We start from the raw sequence: 24,416 nt of genomic DNA on the forward strand, positions 1-24,416 counted from the left end.
AAAACAGCTGCTCAGTGTCCTCTCCTTACACACAATCTAGTTGGCATTTCATTCTAGTAACAAACCCATCTACACAAAAAAATATTTGGCATCCAAGTAGGACCAAAAAAAATGTGGGAAAATGCATATGGCCTAAACAATGGTGTTCTAGAGGCCGAAAGAAAAATGTTTGATACGAACGAATAATGGGCCCATGAACATTAAAGTTGCCCTTTTAAACGTTACAATTAATAAAAGCATATGGAGCAGAATGAACGGAATAAAGACAGAAAGAATAGGAACACAGCACAACTACTTACTTTTTTGCAGCACTCTCCGGATCTTTCGGTACTGCTCTGGCTCTCTCAACTTCAGGTCCGACCACCGCTTCCTGAGCTGATCTTTAGATCTTCATACCCCGAAATTCCTGTGAAGGCTTTTGACCACTTTAGCAATGATTTTGGCCTTTCTGATGTTGGGGTGGGGGTAAGGCCCATACTTTCCGTCATAGTCGGACTTCCTCATGATGTCGACCATCTCCAACATCTCCCCAAAGGACATATTTGTGGCCTTAAAACGTCTCCGTCTGGATCGGGACGTGCCTGGATCCGGGCTTTCCTCCTCCTCCTCCTCGTTGCTATAATTAGCACACACCTGCTCTGACTCCGCCATGTGCTCTTCACCCACTGCGCCGAACGAAAAGGGTCGGGGAATAGACTAGAAAGAACGTCAGGGGCGGGTGGAGTTAAACGCATGCGCAGTGTGTATAAAGCGTAACACGCGCGCGTATTACGTACGATCTGTGAGCGGAGGAAGGAGCATTGGACGCGCCGATCGTAAGAACGAAGGTAAGAGACAAACTTGTGCATATACTGCTTCTAGATTGAGGCCTATATTGTAACAAGATTAGGAGAGTTTTGTCTGACATTAGGCTTTGTCTTGTGTTGTGTCTTGCAGTGAACATGGATATGCTACTCAAAGATAATGACTTCATGTCAGTATTCCTAGAGATGCTAAGGGAGCTGCCCTGTCTGTGGGAGATTAACCACCCCCATTTCAAGAACCAAGCAAAGAGGAAGGCAGCACTGGTGCAATTGTGTGAAATTGTGAAGCAGGTGATCCCCACGGCAGACATCACTTATTTAAAAATATTAATTCTTTGCCTGAGGAGCACATATCTAAGGGAGCGCAAGAAAGTCCTGGATTCACAGAGATCCGGAGCAGCAGATGACATCTATGTCCCCAGGATGTTGTACTACGACAGGCTGCATTTTCTGGCAGGCCAGACTGAACCCAGGCCATCCCTCTCCAGTCTTCCTTCCACGCTTCCTTCCCCCCCGGCTGAGGCTTCTGACGCCCAACCTGGGCCTTCCAGGCCACATGTGGAGGAGCCCAGATTGAGCCAGGTATGGCATTCCTCTAAATATTTCTGCTTGTCCAATCAATGATGTTAACTAGATGTTAGTTGGGAGTACTAATTTAGGATTGGGATTGATGAAGCAAAACATTACAACCATGTCCCTTTTTCATACACAGGGAAGTCTCAGCCAGGAGGTGGCCGGGCCGAGCCGGCTGGCTGATCTGCAGGTCCCTCCACCCCCCCTGAAAAGAGAAAGTGGCAGTAGGAGGAGTGCCCTAGAGGAGGCTGCTATAGGATTCTTTTGGAGGGCTACAGAGGTCCTGGGAGCACCCCACACCATGGAGGAGAACATTGCTGCCTTCATTGCATATAAAATGCAGAGGATGGAGGAGGGCCAACAAGTCATGTGTGAGGCCCTCATATTGGAGGCTCTTGAGAAAGGTATGAGGGGCCAAATGACACCTCAGACACACCTTTGTGATGGTCCTCCTCCTCCTCCTGCAGGTCCTCCTCCTCGTCCTCCCTCTCCTCCAGGTCCCCCCAGTCCTCCTCCAGGTCCTCCCAGTCCTCCTCCTCCTCCAGGTCCTACTCCTCCTCCTGCCACATCTCCAACTGCACAGCCACAGCCCAGAAGGAAGCGTGGAAGGAAGACCAGACAGTGATTGCCCTGGGTTCAGTCTGGTTGGCCAAAAGATGCAGCCTCTTGTGGTACCACAGCCTGGGGACACAGATGTCATCTGCTGCTATCCGGATCTCTGCGAATTCTGGATCAGACTGCCCTCCCTTACATATGGACTCCTCAGGCCACCAATTTTGATGTTGAAGAATTGATGTCTGCCGTGGGGGTCCCAGGCTCCGCTAATTTCTCATGTTGATCCAGTGTTGCCTTCCTCTTTGCTTGGTTCTGATCCCTTAATAAAGGATTTTTGTTTTGAATTATACTCTCCTATGTGTTTTACTTCAAAAAGGACAGTTTGTTTGTGAGGATTCAGGTACATTTCAAATATACAATGTGAAATGAACAAGGAACACCAACACCAAACAATTTCCTGGAGATTAAATAATACAAGATATCAATGGTGTTGGGGTAACTTGACACACAAAACACACACAAAAATATTCTGGAGTAAAAATAAAAATAACATTGAACAAAGATCAGCCTTGGAAAAAATCCAAACATTAAAGAAAAAAAAGGCTGAAAATCCAAAAAAATAAATAAATAAATAAATATAAAACTGTCAGATGTGACAACTAATAACAATATATTCAGGGAATCCCACTAAAAAAACACAAATAAAAGTTTGTGAGAAGTGTGTGTGAATATGAGCAGCAAAACTACTTAATTCTTGTCACATTATAAAGAAGAAGAGAGTGCGCTGTATTAAACCATTTTTAACATTGCAGCGTGACGAAAGTGCTGTATCCATTGCGAACGCTAAGTTTACCAGAATGAGCTGTCTCGTCTCGGAATTTCTTCTGAGCATGCGTGGCACTTTGTGCGTCGGAACAGGCCACACACGGTCGGAATTGACGTGATCGGATTTTGTTGTCGGAAAATTTTATCTCCTGCTCTCCAACTTTGTGTGTCGGAAAATCCGATGGAAAATGTCCGATGGAGCCCACACACGGTCGGAATTTCCGACAACACGCTCCGATCGGACATTTTCCATCGGAAAATCCGACCGTGTGTACGGGGCATTAGATTTATAGAACAAGCACAGGGAATAAATTATGGAATCACTCAATTCGGAGGAAAAAATTATGGAATCACCCTGTAAATTTTCATTACAAACACTAACACCTGCATCAGATTAAATCTGATTGTTAGTATGTAGGTAAAGAGGGTAAATCATCACGCAGTGTTGCACAAGATGTTGGTTGTTCACAGTCGGCTGTATCTAAAACATGGACCAAATACAAACAACATGGGAAGGTGGTTAAAGGCAAGCATACTGGTAGACCAAGGAAGACATCAAAGCGTCAAGACAGAAAACTTAAAGCAATATGCCTTGAAAACAGAAAATGTACAAATAAAACAAATGAGGAACAAATGGGAGGAAACTGGAGTCAACATCTGTGACCGAACTGTAAGAAACCGCCTAAAGGAAATGGGATTTACATACAGAAAAGCTAAAAGAAAGCCATCTCTAGGGATGAGCCGAACACCCCCCGGTTCGGTTCGCACCAGAACCCGCGAACGGACCGAAAGTTCGCACGAACGTTAGAACCCCATTGACGTCTATGGGACTCGAACGTTCGAAATCAAAAGTGCTCATTTTAAAGGCTAATTTGCATGGTATTGTCCTAAAAAGGGTTTGGGGACCCGGGTCCTACCCCAGGGGACATGTATCAATGCAAAAAAAACTTTTAAAAACGGCCGTTTTTTCGGGAGCAGTGATTTTAATGATGCTTAAAGTAAAAAAAAAAAAGTGAAATATTCCTTTAAATATCGTACCTGGGGGGTGTCTATAGTATGCCTGTAAAGTGACGCGTGTTTCCCATGTTTAGAACAGTCCCTGCACCAAATGTCATTTTTAAAGGAAAAAATCTCATTTAAAACTGCTTGCGGGTTTAATGTCATGTCGGGTCATGGCAATATGGATGAAAATCAGTGAGACAAACGGCATGGGTACCCCCCAGTCCATTACCAGTCCCTTTGGGTCTTGTATGGATATTAAGGGGAACCCCGCACCCAAATTAAAATAAGGAAAGGTGTGGGGCCACCAGGCCCTATATACTCTGAACAGCAGTATACAGGCGGTGCAAACAAGACAGGGACTGTAGGTTTGTTGTTAAGTAGAATCTGTTTGTAATTTTGAACATTTTTAACGTGTTTAGCTCCAGCCAAAAAATCTTTTCTAAGCTTTTTGGAAAACATAGGGAAGGGTTATCACCCCTGTGACATTTGTTTTGCTGTCTTTCCTCCTCTTCAGAAGATTTCACCTCACTTTTTTGTCCCAATGAAAAATGTTTTTTGAAAATTTGGGTTTTTTTGTGGAACAAGGATTGGAAAGCATCAGTGGAAAGGAGAACTTGTTTTCCCATATTAACTCTTACAGGAGAGAATTTCCCTTCCTAGGGGTAGATTTCATCTCACTTCCTGTTGTCTCCTTCCGTTTGCAAGTAGGAGTCGTTTGTAAGTTAGATGTTTGAAAGTAGGGTCCTGCCCTATATACTCAGCAGAAATTTGGGCCTTAGGTGTTGCTGTGGCCACAACACTGTAAGCCCTCACAGGGCCCTGCTGTGAAATATTAGATCAAGAATTGTAATTACATGCCCCTGTTGAACAGCAGCTGAAAAATTAGGCCTTAGGCACTGGTGCTGGTGCCACAACACTGCAACCCCTCACAGACACTCTAGTTGGAACGCAGGAACGAGCCCTGCTGCAAATTATTGCTTCAAAAATTGTAATTACACGCCCCTGTTAGACAGGGGCAGAAAAATTGGGCCTTAGGCACTGGTGCTGGTGCCACAACACTGCAACCCCTCACAGACACTCTAGTTGGAACGCAGGAACGAGCCCTGCTGCAAATGATTGCTTCAAAAATTGTAATTACACGCCCCTGTTAGACAGGGGCAGAAAAATTGGGCCTTAGGCACTGGTGCTGGTGCCACAACACTGCAACCCCTCACAGACACTCTAGTTGGAACGCAGGAACGAGCCCTACTGCAAAGTATTGCATCAAAAATTGTAATTACACGCCCCTGTTAGACAGGGGCAGAAAAATTGGGCCTTAGGCACTGGTGCTGGTGCCACAACACTGCAACCCCTCACAGACACTCTAGTTGGAACGCAGGAACGAGCCCTGCTGCAAAGTATTGCATCAAAAATTGTAATTACACGCCCCTGTTAGACAGGGGCAGAAAAATTGGGCCCTAGGCACTGGTGCTGGTGCCACAACACTGCAACCCCTCACAGACACTCTAGTTGGAATGCAGGAACGAGCCCTGCTGCAAAGTATTACATCAAAAATTGTAATTACACGCCCCTGTTAAACAGGGGCTGAAAAATTGTGCCTTAGGCACTGGTGGTGGCGCCCAGAACCAAAAATGTTCTTACAAGCTATCAGCGTGATGATTGAGGAGGAAGAGGATAATTACTCAGGGATAGTCACTCAGCATCAGCATAGGCAGTCTTTGAAGGGATCTGAGATTTCAAAAAAAATTATTCGGTTACATCAGCATCAGGTGCTTGGTAGCTGGTGGTGATCCAAGACTCATTCATTTTTATGAAGGTCAGCCGATCGACCGAGTCGGTGGACAGACGCACCCTGTGATCGGTTACCACGCCTCCAGCAGCACTGAATGTGCGTTCCGAAAGAACGCTGGATGCAGGACAGGCCAGTAGCTCAATTGCATACTGTGCAAGCTCTGGCCAGTGATCCATCCTCAAGACCCAGTAACCCAGAGGATTTTCGGTGGGAAAGGTGTCCAAGTCTGATCTTGCCCCTAGGTATTCCTGCACCATGTAAAACAGACGCTGGCGATGGTTGCTGGAACCGATCATACCTTGGGGCTGCGGACCAAAAAATTGTCTGAACGCATCGGTCAGACGGCCACCTTCTCCACCGCTCCTTCTTTGACTGACCGAAGCCTCAGCAACACGTTGTCCAGAAACAGGAGTTTGTAACCTCCCAGTCTCTGGGAACGCGTTGCACAGACCTTTCTGCAAGGCCTCCCGAAGATGTTTCATCCTCTGCTCCCTCTGCGATGGCAAGATAAGGTCCGCAACCTTACCCTTGTAACGTGGATCAAGGAGGGTTGCCAGCCAGTATTGGTCCTTCTCCTTGATACCACGAATACGAGGATCCTTACGCAGGCTTTGCAGGATCAGGGAGGCCATGCAGCGTAGGTTTGCTGAGGCATTCGGTCCGGAGTCCTCTGGGTCACTAAGAACGACATGGTCCGCAGCCACCTCCTCCCAGCCACGTACAAGTCCATGTGTTTCTTGGGACTGATCCCTTAAAGACTGCTGCTGATGCTGAGTGCCAGGCTCCACCTCCATACTGACACAATCTTCCTCCTCCTCCTCTTCCTCCTCGTCCTCTTCCTGTGTGATCGGCGGGCACGCAGGAACACTGTCTGGATAAAGGGGGCCTTGAGAGCTAAGGAAGTCCTCCTCTTCCTGCCTCTGTTCTGCCTCAAGTGCCCTGTCCATTATTCCACGCAGCGTGTGCTCCAACAGGTGGACAAGGGGGACAGTGTCACTGATGCATGCACTGTCACTGCTCACCATCCTCGTGGCCTCCTCGAATGGTGACAGGACAGTGCATGCATCCCTGATCATGGCCCACTGGCGTGGGGAAAAAAAACCAAGCTCCCCTGACCCTGTCCTGGTGCCATAGTCGCACAGGTACTCATTGATGGCCCTCTGCTGCGTGTGCAGCCGCTGCAGCATGGCCAACGTTGAGTTCCACCTGGTGGGCATGTCACAGATTAGGCGGTTCTTGGGCAGGTTAAACTCCTTTTGGAGGTCCGTCAGCCGAGCACTGGCATTATATGACCGGCGGAAATGCACACAGACTTTCCTGGCCTGCCTCAGGACATCCTGTAAGCCCGGGTACCTGCCCAAGAACCGCTGCACCACCAAGTTAAGGACGTGAGCCAAACAGGGCACATGGGTCATTTGTCCCTGTCGGAGGGCAGAGAGGAGGTTGGTGCCATTGTCGCAAACCACCATTCCTGCCTTAAGTTGGCGTGGCGTCAACCACCTCTGAACCTGCCCCTGCAGAGCTGACAGAACCTCTGCCCCAGTGTGGCTCCTGTCCCCCAAGCACACCAGCTCAAGCACCGCATGGCATCTTTTGGCCTGCGTACTTGCGTAGCCCCTTGAACGCCTACGGAGCACCGCTGGTTCCGAGGAAGAGGCCATGGAGGAAGAAGAAGAGGAGGGGGTGGAGGAGAGAGGTGTGTCACAATCAGCATTTTGGAGGCGTGGTGGCGGAACAACCTCCAACACTACTGCACCTTGTCCTGCATCCTTCCCAGCTGCCAGCAGAGTCACCCAATGCGCCGTGAAACTTAGGTAACGTCCCTGTCCATGCCTGCTGGACCATGAGTCAGCGGTAATATGCACCTTACCGCTGACCGCCCTGTCCAGCGAGGCATGGACATTGCCTTCCACATGCCGGTAGAGAGCCGGAATCGCCTTCCGTGAGAAAAAGTGGCGTTTGGGTACCTGCCACTGAGGAACCGCACATTCCACAAACTCACGGAAGGGGGCAGAGTCTACCAACTGAAAAGGCAGCAGTTGAAGTGCTAGCAATTTTGCCAAGCTAGCATTCAACCGCTGGGCATGTGGATGGCTGGGAGCAAACTTCTTTCGGCGGTGCAGCAGCTGGGGCAGGGAAATTTGCCTGGTACAATCTGACGTCGGTGTACCAAAAGCAGATTGCCCACAAGTACTTGGCTGTGACACACCTAATTCTACACCTTCATTCCTCTCACTGTAGGTCTCAGAGAGGACTGAAGGTCTAGTGGGGTTGGAAATCTCAGCTGATGAGGAGCAAGGAGAGATCCTCTTTGTTCTTTGGTGTGGGTCTTTTAGATACGCTTGCCAACGAACTGCATGGCAGGTCAACATATGTCTGGTCAAGCATGTGGTACCCAAGCGGGAGATATTTTGGCCACGCGAGATACGCTTGAGACATATGTTGCAAATAGCAGCGGTGCGATCTGATGCACTCGTCTCAAAAAAGGCCCACACCAAAGAACTTTTTGAATAACGCGCAGAGACTGCAGCGCCCTGCACATGTGGAGCTTTGGGGTGTGATGCAGTCAATGTGCTGCCCTTAGGCTGGCCCCTGGAGGGCATCCTGCCTCGTTGGTGATGTGCTGCCGCCTCCTCCTCCTCCTCCTCCTCCTCCTCCTCCTCCTCCTCCTCCTCTCTCCTATCAGGCACCCACGTTGAGTCAGTGACCTCATCATCCCCTCCCTCCTCATCACTGGAGCAAACCTGGCAGTATGCTGCAGCAGGGGGAGCATGACTGCCAGATTGCTGTCCTTCTTGGGCACCCCCTCTGTCCGCGCTCATGTTACTGCCTTCATCGAGCTCAGTATCGTCATCAGAGCCTTCCAAACGCTGGGCATCCTCCTGGAGCATGTACCCAACACTGTGGTCAAACAGTTCGAGGGAATCCTCATGAGGACATGGTGGAGCTAGGGAAGGAGTCACTGATGACATTGAGCTGAGGGAAGAGGCCGCTGCTTTGCCAGACAAAGCACCCTGGGCATGGGTGAGAGAGGATGAGGAGGATGAGGACGGCTTGGTCATCCACTCGACCAAGTCTTCCGCATGTTGCGGCTCAACATGGCCAGCTGCCGAAAAAAAGGCCAAGCGTGTCCCATGGCCACGTGCTGATGAGGATGCACCGTCTCCACGACCAGCACTAGACACAGAGCCTGCTTGCCCTCTCTTATTGGCTTGTGACTGTCTGCCTCTCCTTCTTGGCCTTCCAGACATACTAATGGCCTGTAGCTGCACTAAGCTGGGATAGAACACCTGTAATTTTCTTCAAGTAGCTTTATATACTGTAACCAGACAAGCCTGCCTGTCAGTAGGAAGATAACAGGAACGGATCTAGCTGAACACTGTGAGCAGGACGCACTGTACTAAATGTAAATAGTCTAGCTGCCTGACCGTGGTACTAATAGGATCAAATAGAACACCTGTAATTTTCTTCAGGTAGCTTTATATACTGTAACCAGACAAGCCTGCCTGTCAGTAGGAAGATAACAGGAACGGATCTAGCTGTACACTGTGAGCAGGACGCACTGTACTAAATGTAAATAGTCTAGCTGCCTGACCGTGGTACTAATAGGATCAAATAGAACACCTGTAATTTTCTTCAGGTAGCTTTATATACTGTAACCAGACAAGCCTGCCTGTCAGTAGGAAGATAACAGGAACGGATCTAGCTGTACACTGTGAGCAGGACGCACTGTACTAAATGTAAATAGTCTAGCTGCCTGACCGTGGTACTAATAGGATCAAATAGAACACCTGTAATTTTCTTCAGGTAGCTTTATATACTGTAACCAGACAAGCCTGCCTGTCAGTAGGAAGATAACAGGAACGGATCTAGCTGAACACTGTGAGCAGGACACACTGTACTAAATGTAAATAGTCTAGCTGCCTGACCGTGGTACTAATAGGATCAAATAGAACACCTGTAATTTTCTTCAGGTAGCTTTATATACTGTAACCAGACAAGCCTGCCTGTCAGTAGGAAGATAACAGGAACGGATCTAGCTGAACACTGTGAGCAGGACACACTGTACTAAATGTAAATAGTCTAGCTGCCTGACCGTGGTACTAATAGGATCAAATAGAACACCTGTAATTTTCTTCAGGTAGCTTTATATACTGTAACCAGACAAGCCTGCCGGTCAGTAGGAATTTAACAGGAACGGATCTAGCTGAACACTGTGAGCAGGACGCACTGCATTAAATGTAAATAGTCTAGATAGAAGATAACAGGAACGGATCTAGCTAAACTGAATACAGTGTATATATATATATGCAACACCTGGGATGCATATATATACACAATACACTGTAAGTGCAGCTAACTGACTGACTGTTCTGCCTAATCTATCTAACTCAAATCAAATGACACTGTCTCTCTCTCTCTCTATCTCTCAGCACACCGGAACACACACTACACAGGGCCGCCGTGCAGGCGGCCTTATATAGTGTGGGGTGTGTACTAAATGCCCTGAGCCGTAATTGGCCAAAGCCACCCTGGCTTTGGCCAATTACAGCTCTCTCTACTGACAGCGCTGTGATTGGCCAAGCATGCGGGTCATAGTGCATGCTTGGCCAATCATCAGCCAGCAATGCACTGCGATGCCGCAGTGAATTATGGGCCGTGACGCGCCACACGAATTTAGCGCGAACGGCCCATAACGTTCGCAATTCGGCGAACGATCGAACAGCCGATGTTCGAGTCGAACATGGGTTCGACTCGAACACGAAGCTCATCCCTAGCCATCTCTAACACCTAAACACAAAAAACAAGGTTACAATGGGCTAAGGAAAGGCAATCGGAGGACTGTGGATGATTGGATGAAAGTCATATTCAGTGATGAATCTCGAATCTGCATTGGGCAAGGTGATGATGCTGGAACTTTTGTTTGGTGCCGTTCCAATGAGATTTATGCAGACGACTGTCTGAAGAAATGCAAATTTCCACAGTCAATTATGATATGGGGCTGCATGTCAGGTAAAGGCACTGGGGAGATGGCTGTCATTAAATCTTCAATAAATGCACAGGTTTACATTGAAATTTTGGACACTTTTCTTATCCCATCTATTGAAAGGATGTTTGGGGATGATGAAATCATTTATCAAGATGATAATGCATCTTGCCATAGAGCAAAAACTGTGAAAAATTCCTTAAAGAAAGACACATAAGGTCAATGTCATGGCCTGCAAACAGTCCGGATCTCAATCCAATTGAAAATCTGTGGTGGAAGTTAAAGAAAATGGTCCATGACAAGGCTCCAACCTGCAAAGATGATTTGGCAACAGCAATCAGAGAAGGCTGGAGCCAGATTGATGAAGAGTACTGTTTATCACTCATTAAGTCAATGCCTCAGAGACTGCAAGCAGTTATAAAAGCCAGAGGTGGTGCAACAAAGTACTAGTGATGTGTTGGAGTGTTATTTTGTTTGTTTTTCATGATTCCATAATTTTTTCCTCAGAGTTGAGTGATTCCATAATTTATTCCCTGTGCTTGTTCTATAAATCTGTTACTGGCCACCACAATTATTTTTCTTGATTTCTTTTAGTGTTTCTTAAAGTCAGAAAGTTGCCATTTGAAATGCCTTTAGTTTTTGGCCATGTCTGTGATCTGCTTTTTTCTACAACAATAAACAACTAAAGGAACATCCTCAGGGACTGGTGATTCCATCATTTTTGCCAGGGGTTGTATATCAAAGGTGACCATTTCCCAACCTGCAGATGACAGACCCTACTCCAAAAGATATCTCTCCCAGTTACTCCCCCCACCCGCTGATTGATATCCCTACTGACCCGGTGGCCCTTGGGCAGAGCCCAAGTGCATAGTTGCCAACATTTCAAAAAACATTTCAGGGACACTTTGTTACCAGTGGTATATTTAGAGTAGCTGACATCCCCTGTGTTCCTCTATACATCACAGTAGTAATCACAAAATTAAATGAGTACTAATAATGGGCAGAACAAATATGAGGACTGAGAAGATTTCCTTTTAGTTGAACTAACAAAAGTGTACCCATTCTAGAGCTGGTAACATTGAGGATATTCAATATAATTTTAAAGAACTGTTTTTGTGGGTAAGCGGCATAGGGGAGGAGTATGGATGGTATAAAAGAGGGAAGTATGTGCAGGTGAAGGAGAGGAATGTTGAGGATATAACACTGGGGCAGTATGTACAGGAGAGGAGTGTGGTGGATATGACAGTGGGCGGTATGTACAGGAGAGGAGTGTGGTGGATATGACAGTGGGCAGTATGTACAGGAGAGGAGTGTGGTGGATATGACAGTGGGCGGTATGTACAGGAGAGGAGTGTGGTGGATATGACAGTGGACAGTATGTACAGGAGAGGAGTGTGGTGGATATGACAGTGGGCGGTATGTACAGGAGAGGAGTGTGGAGGATATGACAGTGGGCGGTATGTACAGGAGAGGAGTGTGGTGGATATGACAGTGGGCAGTATGTACAGGAGAGGAGTGTGGAGGGTATGACAGTGGACAGTATGTACAGGAGAGGAGTGTGGAGGGTATGAAAGTGGACAGTATGTACAGGAGAGGAGTGTGGAGGGTATGAAAGTGGACAGTATGTACAGGAGAGGGGTGTGAAAGTTATAGTGTCTACAAACTACTGTATGGCATATATCTGAAGATTGATCAATGCTGATATACTGATGGATCTCATTTCTTGAGGCCCTTAACCACTTGCCGACCGTCTAACGATGATATACGTCAACAGAATGGCACGGGCAGGCAAAATCACGTACCTGGTACGTGATTGCCTTCCCGCAGGTGGGGGGTCCTATCGGACCCCCCCCCCGGTGCCAGCGGCGGTCGGCTTTGGTCTGGGAGCATTTAGAGATGAGGGGGAGGCCATCCAATTGTGGCCCCCCCCCTCGCAATCGCTCCCAGCCAATGACAATCATCCCCTGCCTGTGTGTAGTACACACAGGCAGGGGATGTGATGTCATCTCTCCTCGGCTCGGCAGTTTCCGTTCCGGCGCCGACGAGAGAAGACATGTGAGTGAGTGCACAACACACACACAGTAGAACATGCCAGGCATACTTTACACCCCCGATCACCCCCCAATCACCCCTCCCCCCCGTCACACTGACACCAAGCAGTTTTTTTTTTCTGATTACTGCATGGTGTCAGTTTGTGACAGTTAGAAGTGGTAGGGCAGTTAGGGTTAGCCCCCTGTAGGTCTAGGGTACCCCCCTAACCCCCCCTAATAAAGTTTTATCCCCTTGATCACCCCCCCCCGTCGCCAGTGTCGCTAAGCGATCATTTTTCTGATCACTGAATTAGTGTCGCTGGTGGTGCTAGTTAGGGGCGTAAATATTTAGGTTCGCCGTCAGTGTTTTATAGCGACAGGGACCCCCATATACTATCTAATAAATGTTTTAACCCCTTGATTGCCCCCTAGTTAACCCTTTCACCACTGATCACCGTATAACCGTTATGGTTGGCGCTGGTTAGTTCGTTTATTTTTTATAGTGTCAGGGCACCCGCCGTTTATTACCGAATAAAGGTTTAGCCCCCTGATCTCCCGGCGGTGATATGCGTTGCCCCAGGCAGTGTCAGATTAGCGCCAGTACCGCTAACACCCACGCACACAGCATACGCCTCCCTTAGTGGTATAGCATCTGAACGCATCAATATCTGATCCGATCAGATCTATACTAGCGTCCCCAGCAGTTTAGGGTTCCCAAAAACGCAGTGTTAGCGGGATCAGCCCAGATACCTGCTAGCACCTGCATTTTTCTTTCCGCCCGGCCCAGCCCAGCCCACCCAAGTGCAGTATCGATCGATCACTGTCACTTACAAAACACTAAACGCATAACTGCAGCGTTCGCAGAGTCAGGCCTGATCCCTGCGATCGCTAACAGTTTTCTTGGTAGCGTTTTGGTGAACTGGCAAGCACCAGCCCCAGGCAGCGTCAGATTAGCGCCAGTACCGCTAACACCCACGCACGCACCATACGCCTTCCTTAGTGGTATAGTATCTGATCGGATCAATATCTGATCCGATCAGATCTATATTGGCGTCCCCAGCAGTTTAGGGTTCCCAAAAACGCAGTGTTAGCGGGACTGTGTGAAAAAAAAAAAATGAAACACCCACCATTTTAATCTGTAGGGCATTTGCTTTAAAAATATATAATGTTTGGGGGTTCAAAGTAATTTTCTTCATGTAATCAAAAAGTGTCAGAAAGGGCTTTGTCTTCAAGTGGTTAGAAGAGTGGGTGATGTGTGACATAAGCTTCTAAATGTTGTGCATAAAATGCCAGGACAGTTCAAATCCCCCCCAAATGACCCCATTTTGGAAAGTAGACACCCCAAGCTATTTGCTGAGAGGCATGTCGAGTCCATGGAATATATTATATATTGTGACACAAGTTGTGGGAAAGAGACAATTTTTTTTTTTTTTTTTTGCACAAAGTTGTCACTAAATGATATATTGCTCAAACAGTCCATGGAAATATGTGAAATTACACCCCAAAATACATTCTGTTGCTTCTCCTGAATACGGGGATACCACATGTGTGAGACTTTTTGGGAGCCTAGCCGCGTACGGGACCCCGAAAACCAATCACCGCCTTCAGGCTTTCTAAGGGCGTAAATTTTTGATTTAACTCTTCACTGACTATCACAGTTTCGGAGGCCATGTAATGCCCAGATGGCAACCCCCCCCCCCCAATGACCCCATTTTGGAAAGTAGACACCCCAAGTTATTTGCTGAGCGGTATAGTGAGTATTTTGCAGACCTCACTTTTTGTCACAAAGTTTTGAAAATTGAAAAAAGAAATAAAAATTTTTTTTCTTGTCTTTCTTCATTTTCAAAAACAAATGAGAGCTGCAAAATACTCACCATGCCTCTCAGCAAATAGCTTGGGGTGTCTACTTTCCAAAATAGGGTCATTTGGGGGGGGTTTGTGCCACCTGGGCATTTCATGGCCTCCGAAACTGTGATAGGCAGTGAAGAGTGAAATCAAAAATTTACACCCTTAGAAATCCTGAAGGCGGTGATTGGTTTTCGGGGCCCCGTACGCGGCTAGGCTCCCAAAAAGTCCCACACATGTGGTATCCCCATACTCAGGAGAAGCAGCTAAATGTATTTTGGGGTGCAATTCCACATATGCCCATGGCCTGTGTGAGCAATATATCATTTAGTGACAACTTTTTGTAATTATTTATTTTTTTTGTCATTATTCAATCACTTGGGACAAAAAAAAATGAATATTCAATGGGCTCAACATGCCTCTCAGAAATTTCCTTGGGGTGTCTACTTTCCAAAATGGGTCATTTGTGGGGGGGGGGGTTGTACTGCCCTGCCATTTTAGCACCTCAAGAAATGACATAGGCAGCCATAAATTAAAGGCTGTGTAAATTCCAGAAAATGTACCCTAGTTTGTAGGCGCTATAACTTTTGCGCAAACCAATAAATATACACTTATTGACATTTTTTTTACCAAAGACATGTGGCCGAATACATTTTGGCCTAAATGTATGACTAAAATTGAGTTTATTGGATTTTTCTTAGAACAAAAAGTAGAAAATATCATTTTTTTTCAAAATTTTCGGCCTTTTTCCGTGTATAGCTCAAAAAATAAAAACAGCAGAGGTGATCAAATACCATCAAAAGAAAGCTCTATTTGTGGGACGAAAAGGACGCAAATTTCGTTTTGGTACAGCATTGCATGACCGCGCAATTAGCAGTTAAAGCGACGCAGTGCCAAATTGTAAAAGTGCTCTGGTCAGGAAGGGGGTAAATCCTTCCGAGGCTGAAGTGGTTAAAATGCCAGACAAATATCCCCCAAATGACCTTTTTGCAAAGTAAAGAGTCTGGGGCATTTAGTAAGAGGCATGGCGAGTTTTTTTGAAGTTGTAATGTTTCATCATTTTTTGGAAAGCAAAGAAATTAAATCGTTTTTTCCACTTTTTTTTTTTTACATACTGTCACTAGTGCAGTACAGCGTCATCATATGACTGGTGGGGATGTGATCAGGGATACTGACTGGTGACAGTATGTTTAAAATAAAATATTTTTTATTCCATGTCCAAGTGACATACTGGTACATCATGGTACGGGTACTATGGGTGGGTGGGAAGTAGTTAATGTAAAGGAAAAACTCATTTAGTGTTCTTCTGGAAGACTGCAATTCTTGTTTTCTTTGGGTTGATGGGTAGTGCCCATATCTCCCTCTCTTTCATTGTTCTTATATATATTGTCTGTCTGTCTGTCTGTCTATCTCTCTAGTTATAATCTAGCTATCTATTTGGTTTCATTATATTTGATACTTTTGTTAACTTTGAAAAATGTATCTTAAGTCTGTCTATTAATAGAGGATAGTTGAAAATGTGAGCAAAAAACAAACAAAACGCCTGGACATATTTGAAGTCAAGATAGTAATGTTTTTAAAATTAAACTGCATTGTATGATAAGTATCTTACCGTAGATGACAAATGTAGATTCACCATCTGCAAAAGTATGGGAGTAAAGTGTTAGATAATCATAATATCAGAATCTACATTTCAGTTTTTGTTACACATTTTTTAAATGTTTTTTAAAAACAGAGTGATGATACTCTAGGTGAGCAAATGGTTAGCTGCACGCCCAGATAAAGATATAGAAAAAAGTATAAGGAATTTCCCTGTGGGGTTTTGTATTGCAGCAAAAAATTTGACAGGCTTGTTTTTAATATATTTCTTCAAATACTTTATATTTTTTCAGAAATCTTTATCTTTTTTCCCCTTGAAGAAGACCTATACTACATGTGGTCAAAACGCATTGGAGGTCTCTTTACATGATGTTCTACAGATACTGTGTTATTTTTGAAGGTTCATTGTATTGATGTAATACTGTCATTATCATTTTTCTATCCGTGTTATTTTATGTTATTAGAAATATTTAGAGAACAATGAGGGGTAAATTGATTGATCAGTATAGAATCCCCTTACCCCAATCCTGTCCATAATAACATTACAGGTCCTCTTACCCCAATCCTGTCCATAATAACATTACAGGTCCTCTTACCCCAATCCTGTCCATAATAACATTACAGGTCCTCTTACCCCAATCCTGTCCATAATAATATTACAGGTCCTCTTACCCCAATGATGTCTATAATAACATTACAGGTCCTCTTACCCAGCAGACTGAGAACATAGTTCCCAACTGTCCCTGATTTTGGGGGACTGTCCCTGATTTGGAACAAGGTCCCTCTGTCCCTCTTTCCCCCCCATTTGTCCCTCATTTTGGTTTGATCTATATAGATGTATATAAAATGCACTACTTATCTATCAAAAAGTGTTTCTCAGTGCTAAACCTTTCATCCAATTTCTAAATCACAAAAGCCAACATAAAGGAATAGTAGTGCTAAAAAAAGCACTTGTGGGTTTAACTAATCATTATTTTGTATAATTCTCTGAGGGGGTGTGGCAGGGGGTGTTTCCTAAGCCTACCAGGGACATAGATAAGGGGGGTTGAAACCCCCCCCCCAGCATCAGTGTAGCTTTAAATTGTTGTGCCAGGCTGTTGCGATTAATTTGGTGCGGCTGGCCACACACATTCATCACTAATACACTGTTATTTTAATGCTGCGTCTTGCTGTTACTCCATCTGACCATTTGGCGCACTGTAGGCTTGGCTTGTGATAAGGGAGGTGAGTCTGGCTGACAGTCCTCTAGTCTGGTCTCTCTGCTCCGCCTCCACTTCTTTCCACAGTGACTCCAGAGACATGTCTTGACTTGACCAGCCAAGTAAACAGAGCGGAAGCTTCCAGGACAGACTGTCACAGCACCACTGAGAGCAGAGCGGGAGGGAGTGGCAGGCACCTAATTCCACCCACCGACTGGTCTGATCTATATTGGCTCCACCTCTTTACAGTTCTGCTGCTTCCCGCCTTTGGCTGCGTGGGGGAAGGAGCAGAGCCTGGGTGCTGCTGCTAAGCTGTCGGTGTGCCTCCCAGACCAACCCCGTGGTCATCGTTGTGGAATGTGGATCATCATCTGAACTGTGAAGTGCTGCTGTGCTTGCAGTTCCAGACTTCAATACACACAGGTCAGGTCACCAACCACCAGGTTTGTGTGTGTGAGTGTCTGTCTATGTATGTGTGTCTGTCTGTCTATTTATGTGTGTGTGTGTGTGTGTGTGTATGTCTGTATGTGTGTGTGTGTTTCTGTGTTGTATTCTAGATCTGAACTGTTTTCAACCAAGGACCAAGTTAGGGCTGCCAGCCCAGAACAGTTAGGAGTTCAGTTTTTTTTTCTTCTGTTCTGGAGTCCACTTAACTCTTTCATATTATCTCAGGACTCATGTGATGCTTTCATGCATGATGCTGCTTGTTTACCACCAGAGCAGAGTGTAAAATAGATGTAAGGTTGATGATCAGGGATGAGCTTCGAGTTCGAGTTGAACTCATGTTCGACTTGAACATCGGCTGTTCGCCAGTTCGCCGAACAGCGCACAATTTGGGGTGTTCGCGGCAAATTCGAAAGCCGCGGAACACCCTTTAAAAGTCTATGGGAGAAATCAAAAGTGCTAATTTTAAAGGCTTATATGCAAGTTATTGTCATAAAGTGTTTGGGGACCCGGGTCCTGCCCCAGGGGACATGTATCAATGCAAAAAAAAGTTTTAAAAATGGCCGTTTTTTCAGGAGCAGTGATTTTAATGATGCTTAAAGTGAAATAATAATGCCCCGTACACACGGTCGGACATTGATCGGACATTCCAACAACAAAATCCTAGGATTTTTTCTGACGGATGTTGGCTCAAACTTGTCTTGCATACACACGGTCACACAAAGTTGGCGGAAAATCCGATCGTTCTAAACGTGGTGACGTAAAACACGTATGTCGGGACTATAAACGGGGCAGTGGCCAATAGCTTTCATCTCTTTATTTATTCTGAGCATGCGTGGCACTTTGTCTGTCGGATTTGTGTACACACGATCGGAATTTCCGACAACGGATTTTGTTTTCGGAAAATTTTATATCCTGCTCTCAAACTTTGTGTGTCGGAAAATCCAATGGAAAATGTGTGATGGAGCCTACACATGGTCGGAATTTCCGACAACAAGGTCCTATCACACAATTTCCGTCGGAAATTCCGACCGAGTGTACGGGGCATAAAAGTGTAATATTCCTTTAAATTTAGTACCTGGGGGGTGTCTATAGTATGCCTGTAAGGGGGCGCATGTTTCCTGTGTTTAGAACAGTCTGACAGCAAAATGACATTTCAAAGGAAAAAAAGTCATTTAAAAGTACTCGCGGCTATTGCATTGCCGGACCGACAATACACATAAAAGTTCATTGATAAAAACGGCATGGGAATTCCCCACAGGGGAACCCTGAACCAAAATTTAAAAAAAAAATGATGTGGGGGGTTTCCCTAAATTCCATACCAGGCCCTTCAGGTCTGGTATGGATATTAAGGGGAACCCCGGCCAAAATGTTTTAAAAAATAGCGTGGGGTCCCCCCAAAAATCCATACCAGACCCTTATTCCCTTATTCTTCTATCTTCTTTCTTCTATCTTCCTTCAGTTTCTTCCTCCTTCTTCTGGTTCTTCTGGTTTTTCCTCCGGTGTTCTCGTCCAGCATTTTCCTCCACGGCGTCTTCTTCCCTTCTTCTTCTCTGGCCACTTCGCAACCACCATGATGGGAGGCTCCCGCTGTGTGACGCTTCTCGTTTTCTGACGGTTCTTAAATAACGGAGGGCGGGGCATCAGCGTCACACAGCGGGAGCCTCCCATCATGGTGGATGCGGAGCAGCCCGAGAAGAAGGGAAGAAGACGCCGCGGAGGAAGATGCCGGACGAGAACATCAGAGAAAGAACCAGAAGAAGATAGAGGAAGAAACCGAAGGAAGATAGAAGAAGCATTTAAATAAAGGAATTGTCAAAAACTGACTCTTTGACACTTTTTTTTGTGAAATGGTAGGGTTACTTTTGTACCTCCTTACCATTTCACACAGGGGGGAGGGCCGGGATCTGGGGGTCCCCTTGTTAAAGGAGGCTTCCAGATTTCGATAGGCCCCCTGCCCGCAGACCCCCACAACCACCGGGCAAGGGTTGTGGGGATGAGGCCCTTGTCCCCATCAACATGGGGACAAGGTGTTTTGGGGGGCTACCCCAAAGCATCCTCCCAATGTTGAGGGCATGTGGCCTGGTACGGTTCAGGGGGGGGGTGCTCTCTAGTCCCCCCCTCTTTTCCTGCGGCCTGCCAGGTTGCGTGCTCGGATAAGGGTCTGGTATGGATTTTTGGGGGACCCCACGCCATTTTTTTTTATTTTGGCAGGGTTCCCCTTAAAATCCATACCAGACTTGAAGAGTCTGGTATAGATTTTGAGGGTGACCCCACGCCATTTTTTAAAAATTTTGGCCGGGGTTCCCCTTAATATCCATACCAGACCTGAAGGGCCTGGTATGGAATTTAGGGGGACCCCCACGCCATCTTTTTTTTTTCATTTTGGTTCGGGGTTCCCCTGTGGGGAATTCCCATGCTGTTTTTATCAATGAACTTTTATGTGTATTGTCGGACCGGCAATTCATTAATAGCTGCGAGTAGTTTTAAATGACTTTTTTTCCTTTGAAATGTAATTTTGCTGTCAGACTGTTCTAAACATGGGAAACATGTGCCCCTTTACAGGCATACTATAGACACCCCCCAGGTACGAAATTTAATGGAATATTACACTTTTATTGTTTCACTTTAAGCATTATTAAAATCACTGCTCCCGAAAAAACGGCCGTTTTTTAAAACTTTTTTTTGCATTGATCCAGGTCCCCTGGAGCAGGACCCGGGTCCCCAAACACTTTTTATGACAATAACTTGCATATAAGCCTTTAAAATTAGCACTTTTGATTATTCATGTTCGAGTCCCATAGACTTTAACGGTGTTCGCATGTTCGAACAAATTTTTTGCCTGTTCGCTTGTTCTGGTGCGAACTGAACTGGAATTCCTTCTCCAGCTTCTCCTCATGACCACTCCCCTCACTTCCTCCCATATATTCTCTTCACTAGTCCCATAGTAACTAGCTTGAAAAGGAGTGCAGCCGTGATGCCATTCACGGCTTGCTGACTCAGGAAACGTGTCGCATGTGTGTGACGTCATCGCCCCTCGCCTGGATTGCTGTTTGCCTTCCAAGTCTCATTCTGGTATTCCTCCATCTTTGCCGGCCGGTGGACACAGTGCATCTGAAAGACCAGTCTGATTACACATCCATGGCAGGGATGATTGACATCACGGACCCCTTCAGTTACATCTGGGACCCTTATATGCCTTTTTAACTCTACTCAAATGTGAGTGCAATCTTTGTTGCTGCTCTGTTTAATAAAATTGTTTTTAAGTCTGCACCCAGAGGCGCTTCCTTTCTTTGTTTCTTATATTTGAATGCTGCCCTGGAGGTTATTAATCCCTATTTTAATGTATTGGAGTCTTGCTGAGAAAGTTGATGACGCTTTCCAAGCAATGCTAGGCCTACTGGTCTTAGCTTAACCGCTTGCCGACCAGCACACGCTGATTTACCTTGAGAGAAGGGCACTGGTAGGCAAAAGGGCGTACAGGTACCTCCCTTTTACGAAGCAGTGTTGCAGGCGCCTCCCCGCCACGGTCTCCGTAACCGTGACCGCGGGTCCCGCGGACTCAATGTCCGCCGAGTCCCCGGGATCATGTCACAGAGAGGTAGAATGGGGAGATGCTTTTGTAAACAAAGCATTTCCCCGTTCTGCCTAGTGACAGGACAGAGATCACTGCTCTCTGTCATCGGGAGCTGTGATCATGTGTGCTGAAGCCCAGCCCCCTCACAGTTAGAATCCCTCCCTAGGACACACTTAACCCCTTCACTGCCCCCTAGAGGTTAACCCCATTCACTGCCAGTGTCATTTACACAGTAATCAATGCATTTTTATAGCATCGACCGCTGTATAAATGACAATGGTCCCAAAATAGTGTCAAAAGTGTCCGATGCATCCACCATGTCACAGTCTCAATAAAAATCACAGATCTCCGCCATTACTAATAAATAAAAATAAAAATGCCATAAAACTATCCCCTATTTTGTAGACGCTATAAATTTTGCGCAAACCATTAAATATACGCTTAATGTGATTTTTTTTTTTTTACCAAAAATATGTAGAAGAATACATATCAGCCTAAACTTAGGAAAAAAATAGTTTTTTGATATTTATTATAGCAAAAAGTAAAAAATATTGCGTTTTTTTTCAAAATTGTCAGTCTTTTTTTGTTTATAGCGCAAAAAATAAAAACCACAGAGGCAATCAAATACCACCAAAAGAAAGCTCTATTTGTGAGAAAAAAGGACGTCAATTTTGTTTGGGTGCAACGTCACACGACGGTGCAATTGTCAGTTAAAGCGACGCAGTGCCGAATCGCAAAAAGTGCTCTGGTCAGGAAGGGGGTAAAATCCTCCGGGGCTGAAATGGTTAAAGTGGTAGTAAACCACAAAATAAAATCTCCCTGAAAGTTAATGGCATAGTGTGTGCTAGTAATCCCCGGGATCCCTTAGTGACATCTTGGGAGAACCCTGGCTGGGTGGTTTGGCCATTTGTTCTGCAGGCCTCTTTTTAATTAGAAGGTCCATTAAAGTTGGTAAGCCTTGCACTGTGTTAATGGTGGTGATGGAGGTTCACTTTTCATATGGCTGTTTTTGAACACTTTTATAGAGGATTATTACTTCTGCACATCAATTTGTCACTATATATTCCTTTCTGTATTTGGACTTTATTTTGTATGGTTATCCCTAAAAAGGGGATTATTATATTAATCATTATTAATATTATCACTTTATTTTAGCTCAGCTCTTTTGGTACATATTTGAATTTATTCAATTATTCAATTATCTCACAGCAGAGTCGCTGCTTATATCGCCAATTATTTGTGGTTTTAATGTTTTTCCAAGCGCAGTTTCAAATTTTGGAATATATATATATATATATATATATATATATATACATACCCTATTTATCGACATATAACACGCACAGGCGTATAACACGCACATCCATTTTAAGAGGGAAGTTTCAGGAAAAAAACTAAAATTTCAAATAAGGAACTTTGGAGCAAAATAAGGGTCAGTGCCCATCTGCAGCCTCATCAATCCAAATCAGTATAGCCTCACCATTGCCATCAGTGCAGCAATCATCAGTGATTGACGTCCACCTGCAGCCTAGAGGGGACAGGGAGGGGGGCGGGACAAGCGCCGACAGATTACATACAAAGAGAATCTCCTATGATAGACAGAACAGTGGTCCAATGGCGGCCCAGGAGACGGACTTCCTATTACAGAGGCTGCCAAGTAAACAGGAGATTCTCGCTGTATGTAATCTGACAGCGCTCGCCCGGCCCCCCTCCTTGTCTCCTCTGAGGCAGCTAAAATTGAAGTATTGGCGTATAACATGCACACGCTATTTGCACCCGATTTTCATGGTAAAAAAGTGAGTGTTATATGCCAATAAATACAGTGTGTGTGTGTATATATATATATATATATATATATATATATATATATATATATATATATATATGCTCTCCTCAAGCTAAAACTGCAGTGCAGAATTACTTCCTGTCATTGATTCATACTATAACTAGGTATCTGAGATTGTGGGAACTGCTGGCAAAGTTTGTTGTTTGAGGCACTGGGCTGAGTCTTCTATAATTGCCGTTGTGTCGTGCCTACCTGATGCTGAACCCCCCCCAGAACAAAAAATAATCTACGGCACTGAAGCCTACATACATACTTTTGCTAATAGGTGTCCCTCGTTCCCATCTCAAAAAGTTGGAAGGTATATGAGAATGAACATCATCATGGGGCAAGTTATCTGGGCACTTAATCCTTTACACAGACACAGTAGCCACCAACACATGTTATACAGAAATGTTCACCATTCACTGCATTTGTTTTTGCAATTCTGACCTGCAAAAAAATCTGTCACACCCAGACAGCAATGTAACAGTTTACTCTACAGTAGCTTCTACAAAGAGGAAAAATGTCTTGAATTTCTAATAACATTCAGAGATTCAGTTTAAAGCGAACCTTCAGTCATTTTTTCAACTTTCCATCTATTAAATCTTCTGCCCTTGTTGTTTTAACTTTGGATAGTAAAACATGTTTTTTTCTACCAGTAAATCCCTTATATAGCCCACTTCCTGTTTCTTGTCTGGTCATTAGCTCTCATGAGAGTTTGCCAGGAAGGGGTGGGGGGGTGAGTCATAAGAGGGCCAATGAAAGCTGCAGAGTTGGAGGTGTGCCTCTGTGTAAATCCAGGAAGTGAACAGGCAGCAGCTTCAGCTGCCCACAGTTAAAATGGCTGCAGCCAGACTCAGTGGAGGGAGATTTCTGCAGCATATTTGGCAAGTACAGAATCACAATATATATAAAATAATATGCAAAGTGGTTGGAGGGAAGCTTCAGAATGGCAAAGATGTTTTTATTACAAATTATGTGAGCAGACTGCAGTTCCTCTTTAACTATTTAAAAATCTTGTTTTAACCCTTTTGCTGCCACCAATCACACCAATGTAAGGCTTATGTCAGTGGCAATATGTGCTTTTAGACACATTTTGCCTGTATTTCCACTTGTTCTACCGACTGTTGGTTTTCTGTTGAAAGTGATTTGGATGACTGTATTGGAAGGTGTCACCCACCCTACCCAACCCCTAACCCTTGTAAGCCCCCTATATGATAGCCATAATATTAGGTTCCATGCAAACATTTAAAAAAAAGAACAAGAATTTTTTTTAAAGCCCCCTGTCCCCACATACAGACAAATGTAAACATGTGTGTTGTGTGTGTTAAAAAAAATAAAATGATGATTGAGTATCACT

At 45.1% G+C, this 24,416-nt stretch overlaps 1 protein-coding gene across 1 annotated transcript in view; it reads right to left on the reverse strand.

Annotated features, from left to right (window-relative positions):
• The window catches only part of LOC141134891 (proteinase-activated receptor 1-like), a 221,577-nt gene that overhangs the window by 122,160 nt on the left and 75,001 nt on the right, over nucleotides 1–24,416 (reverse strand). The window contains exon 2 of the mRNA XM_073624319.1: nucleotides 16,025–16,051. Coding sequence (XP_073480420.1) covers nucleotides 16,025–16,051 — 27 coding nt within the window. The remainder of the gene's footprint in view (nucleotides 1–16,024; nucleotides 16,052–24,416) is intronic.

Source organism: Aquarana catesbeiana, linkage group LG03 (assembly GCF_042186555.1).
Source record: "Aquarana catesbeiana isolate 2022-GZ linkage group LG03, ASM4218655v1, whole genome shotgun sequence".
Taxonomy (NCBI): Eukaryota; Metazoa; Chordata; class Amphibia; order Anura; family Ranidae; genus Aquarana; species Aquarana catesbeiana.